At 25.4% G+C, this 5,059-nt stretch overlaps 2 protein-coding genes across 2 annotated transcripts in view; one reads left to right on the forward strand and one right to left on the reverse strand.

Annotated features, from left to right (window-relative positions):
• LOC108689197 (enhancer of rudimentary homolog) overlaps positions 1-799 on the reverse strand; it is a 5,004-nt gene extending 4,205 nt beyond the window's left edge. Inside the window, exon 1 of the mRNA XM_018195862.1 lies at positions 612-799. Within this exon, the coding sequence (XP_018051351.1) occupies positions 612-614 (3 nt within the window). The 5' untranslated portion in view covers positions 615-799. The remainder of the gene's footprint in view (positions 1-611) is intronic.
• Positions 800-1,927: 1,128 nt separating this feature from the next.
• The window catches only part of LOC108689222 (Fanconi anemia group D2 protein), an 8,589-nt gene continuing 5,457 nt past the window's right edge, over positions 1,928-5,059 (forward strand). The window contains exons 1-4 of the mRNA XM_018195890.1: positions 1,928-2,075; positions 2,849-3,109; positions 4,137-4,497; positions 4,594-4,951. Coding sequence (XP_018051379.1) covers positions 1,940-2,075; positions 2,849-3,109; positions 4,137-4,497; positions 4,594-4,951 — 1,116 coding nt within the window. The 5' untranslated portion in view covers positions 1,928-1,939. The remainder of the gene's footprint in view (positions 2,076-2,848; positions 3,110-4,136; positions 4,498-4,593; positions 4,952-5,059) is intronic.

Raw genomic sequence — 5,059 nt, forward strand, 5'->3', positions numbered from 1 at the left:
ATTATATATAAGGAAAATTATATAAGAATTGTTATAGAAGAAAAAATTTTAATAATTTTATTTTATTTACAAAAGATTATCACTGATATGTCATATACAAACATTTTATCTCTTCTATAAATAGTTATGGAATGATTCAATAATTTATTTTTCTTAAATTTTCTTTAAATAAATAAGATTATTGATTTAAAAAATAAGCATATTTTTACTCAAATTTTGGTCAGATTGGTATAAATAACTGACCATAGAAGCAATCCTCAATATTACTACAAATCATATTTTAATCATATTTTAAATCATATTTTTCTTATAAATTTATTGAATTTACTATATTTATGCAATCCGTGTCTTTTAAATTATTATAATAGTCTACTTGTAAATACAGAAATTTCACAAACAATTTGAAATTTCTGTATGATTCCTGAATGATACACCTTAAATCCTATTATTGTTAGGATTCCATAACATAATATAGACATAACATTTTGTATAATGACAATATTTTTTATAAACAGTGACACAATTGTATGATAACAAAATATATAATTCAACGTTTAGAAAAAAATGTACAATAAAGAATTCGTCAAGAAATGAAACATGATTATGCTTACCATTTTTGTTTACGCAGTCCTAGTAGGTAAGTATGGATCATAAAATGACAACTCAGTAATTCGATAATAATCCAGATAATATGGAATGATAATCCCTTAAAACAATTTGGAAGCCTAAAAAAAGCAATTTATTGGAATCAAACGCGAATAAATCACAACGTTATACGAATAATTGATGACAAATAACACTTCATGGACTCTTCGATAATATATATTTATTCAAGAAGTATCATTAGATGCTAAAAAGGAGAAAGTCTCTCATCCTGCCCTCTGGTCTAAGTTCCAAAACATGATACAAGGAGACAAGTGATCTTAATACGTTTAATTGCTGCAGCCAATCAGAGCTTGGCTTTTCATTCCGCCATTTTTTGGCGGAAAAACTCAGTTTTATGCATAATAAATAATCTCTCTCTCTCTCTCTCTCTCTCTCTCTCTCTCTCTCTCTCTCTCGTTTAATATCATTTATAATAATTCTTTATATTTTATTATTTTTATATTTTATATTATAATATTATGTTTTACAATCAAAGCTAAAAACTTTTTGACATTCATGTAAAAATGTTCTATTTATTTCATTTTATTAACAAAATAATTTTTAAATAATTTTATTTTTTATTTTATATAATTGATAATATAATTTTCATATAAGAATAATAAATTCATATAATTACTAAAATAATTTTATAATATCATTTTATTTTATTTTTTAAAATTAATTTATTTAAATCATTATTTATTGGAGAGAATACTTAATGACTTTAACAGAAATTTGTCACCTTGAGAGCGTTCCAAAACTTGATTCTGTTAACTCGAGTATCTTTTATCTTTATTCAACATTCGGGGATCAACAAGGATAAAATGATACTCGAGTTGACAGAGTTGAATTTTGGAACACAACCTGATATGTAGCGGGAAACCGAGACAGAAAACATTCTAGATCGCATTGGTTGAGTGTAGGGATTTTGTCAATATTTCGGTCAGAGTTTCTATCATGGAACATGTCGGAATGAATTCCAGTAGGAATTATTCCGTTTTCCCTAGAAAAAACAATAAAAATCTAGGGAATAATTCCAAGTAGATTACCTTCTTTTTACATCATAGTTAACGGTTGATTAACGTAGTGCAGTTAAAAATTTGGTTCAAAAAAATTGTAAACTACTTCTTGTTTTGATTATTGTGAGAGTAAAATACAATTTAGAAAAGTAAATTTGATTTCTTAATCTTTATTTAAGTATCATTATAAAATCTCATTATAAAATGCTGTTTTGAATTTAAGCACTTATTTTGAAAATATTAATTAAGAAAGAGAAAGGAATTCTATATTCACTATGGATAAAAGAAAATTGATATTGAGAAACAGTTTACATAAAGATATACAATCAAGTAATCAATCGTTGGAGAGAAGTGGCTCTAGCAGTAAACAAATAGATTCTTACATGACCAATGTTGCAACACAGGAAAGGAGTCAATCTTTTTATGAAGGCAGATTGTCAGATAGTAGGTCAACAACATTAAATATTAACTCTAAAGAAAAGAATTTATCTATTAAAGGTAAAAAAAGAAGTTTTTGTGAAACTGAGAATATATCAGAAACAGATGAGTGTCCAGTTACCTCTAAGGTATTGAGGACATCCAAACAACTTAATGGTCAAGCATTAGCAAATACATCTTTTAGTCAAGAGAATATTCATTTGTCAAAAAATCGTGTAACGATGACAAATAGGACTTTGGACACTACTAATCCATCTGTAGAAAAATCAGTTACATCGAAAAATAGAAGTGTGAATTATTTATCAGAAGATTCAGCTTCAGATAATAATTTTGACATTTCATACAATGATCGTAACATTGCAAAGAAAAAACAGAATAAAACTGCACTTGATAGAAATACAAAGTGTATTACTTCAGATACTAATATCAGTTGTAGTTCTCCTAGAAAAATATGTCAAGAATCATCCACTAGTAAAACACTTATAGAATTTTGTATTTCTCAAAAAAAACAACAAGATAAAGAATTGCAACCAGTTTCAAAGTCAAATCAGCAGCATCTTTCAAAAGAGCAAGTTTTTCAGGAGCCATCTGTTTTTTTTAATTTTTTACAAAAATGTGGTATCATATTGTCAACTGACATACATACACTTAGTAAGTTTCCTTAGTATATACATCTCTTATTCTTTAATTGAAAATAAGGAAAATTTATAAATTTATATTTTACATGTTAAATTTTTTTTGTACAGTTGTTCCTCCATCCATTGCCAAACGAAAGATGAGAAAAGTATTAAATTCAAAGCATTATCAAAAAAAGGAAGTAATTGATTCAATAGAGGAATATATTAGACATGAACAAAATTTTTTGAATATGTTAAATGATATGGAAATATCTGATAATAATAGTTTCAGTGTTCTAAATAAAATAACACTTGCAAGAATTCTCTTAGAAATTCCAGAAATTCAAGCAGATGTATATAATATGTTCATATCTAAACTTAATGAATCTGTTCTTTTAGTGTAAGTATTAAAATCTATATAATTTTTCTAAATCTGAGTTTGAATATTTTTTACAAATTATTATAATAATCTACTCACAAATAAATAAAAAGATTTTTTTCGTGTATCGAAATTTAAATTAATTGAAATGATTTTGATCCTTGATGAATATGTTTATATTCGTGTGCATGTGTTGTATCTCTGTAAAGGTTGGTACCAAATTAATACAATGTATTAATGAGAAGTTATAATGATTTGAACAGAACTAATTTTCTAATTTTAAGAGGAAATCAGAAATAAATGATTTTCAGTTATTGTTCACGTACACATTTTGGTCCATATATTTTATAAATTATAATAGTTTGTTAAAATTTCTTTAGAAAAATTCTTCTGTAGAAAAATTCATTGCAGACTTTCATTCGTCGAATTAATGATTGTTAAATTCTTTTGAATAATCCTATATTAAAGTTGTAATAAATAATACATTTTGAGATATATCTCTCTCAAAACTAATCCTCTATTTTGATCAATTTCACATAAACATTATTTATTATGATTTATTATTATGAACAATTTTATTTATAATTTTTTGAATGGTTATAATTCTTAATGAATCATTTTTGGACATAAGTTTACATGAACATTTTTTTATTTACTTGATTAACACACTGTATAAATTTAATTTCAATTTTTACAGATATTGTGTATGTGTGTGTGTACACACACACACACACACACACACACGCGCGCGCGCGCGTAGAGTATCCACTCTGCGGATCATTTAAAATGTTACAAGCTATTGTTCCTGAAAATATATTAGACATCAAAAATATATTAGACAAAATTTAAAATATAATTTTGAGACAAATTGTGAGATCATTCTTATAAATAAATTATAAAATATATGATCTTATTTTACACCGACAACTGCGTTGATTTTTATTTTAATTCTGTTGCTTATTATATGTCTTGTGAAATGTAAAATTAAGAAAAAACAAACACATTTTAATAAATACATATTGTATGTATTTTTATATAGAGATAATCTAGATGAGATACCTTGGGCTGTATTATTATTACAGCAATTTCGCTTTTTGGATACTATAACTGATATTGATATACTAACTACAAACATACAACAATTATTAGAAACATGTCCATCATGGTTTCAATGTGAACTTATTTTATTCTTGCCTGATATTTTGTCAGATGCTCAGCATCAGATTATAGTTGAAGTTTTAACGAAAATGTTGGAAGAAAATTGCGAGTTGATAAATGTAATTTTGAATTGTATTGCTAGTTTTAATCTTGGCAAGGAGTATTTGGAAGAATATCAAATTAAAATATTACACTTGTTAAAAACAAATATAAAACTAGAACTTATACCAATTATTATCAGGTACATTTAATTTCAAATTTATTACTTGTTCTTTTAATATTTAGTTATGATAATATAATATATATAATATAATATCTTTTTTTAATTATCTTGCAGATTTCTTTTAAACGATTATGTATGTTCTGATGTTATCAAACAAATGTTGCTCATATTGCGTACTGTAGAAATACAGCCTCTTGCTGGCGATGACGCTGAAAGCTGTTACAAAAATCAAGTACGAATAATTAAAACATTAAAGATATGTATGTTATCAGCTAAAGATGTGACGGATACCACAATAACAGTTATAAAAAATATTAATAAAAATCCAAAACCATTGGATTTAATCATTTTGATTTTAATATATTCTGGGACAATGAAGCAAAAAAATGCAGAAGCTTTGTTGAAACAAAATATACGATGCGGTTTTTACAGGATAAGTCTGCTTCATACGCTTTACAATGATTATAAAGAGGTTTGTATGTTTTGTACACAAAAAAAATTTGTAATTTATCCTTATTTGACAAAAATTACAATTTTATATATACAAGTAGATAAGCTTGATCAGAGAGGGAAATACCAT

The sequence above is a fragment of the Atta colombica genome, unplaced genomic scaffold, assembly GCF_001594045.1.
Source record: "Atta colombica isolate Treedump-2 unplaced genomic scaffold, Acol1.0 scaffold261, whole genome shotgun sequence".
Classification (NCBI taxonomy): domain Eukaryota; kingdom Metazoa; phylum Arthropoda; class Insecta; order Hymenoptera; family Formicidae; genus Atta; species Atta colombica.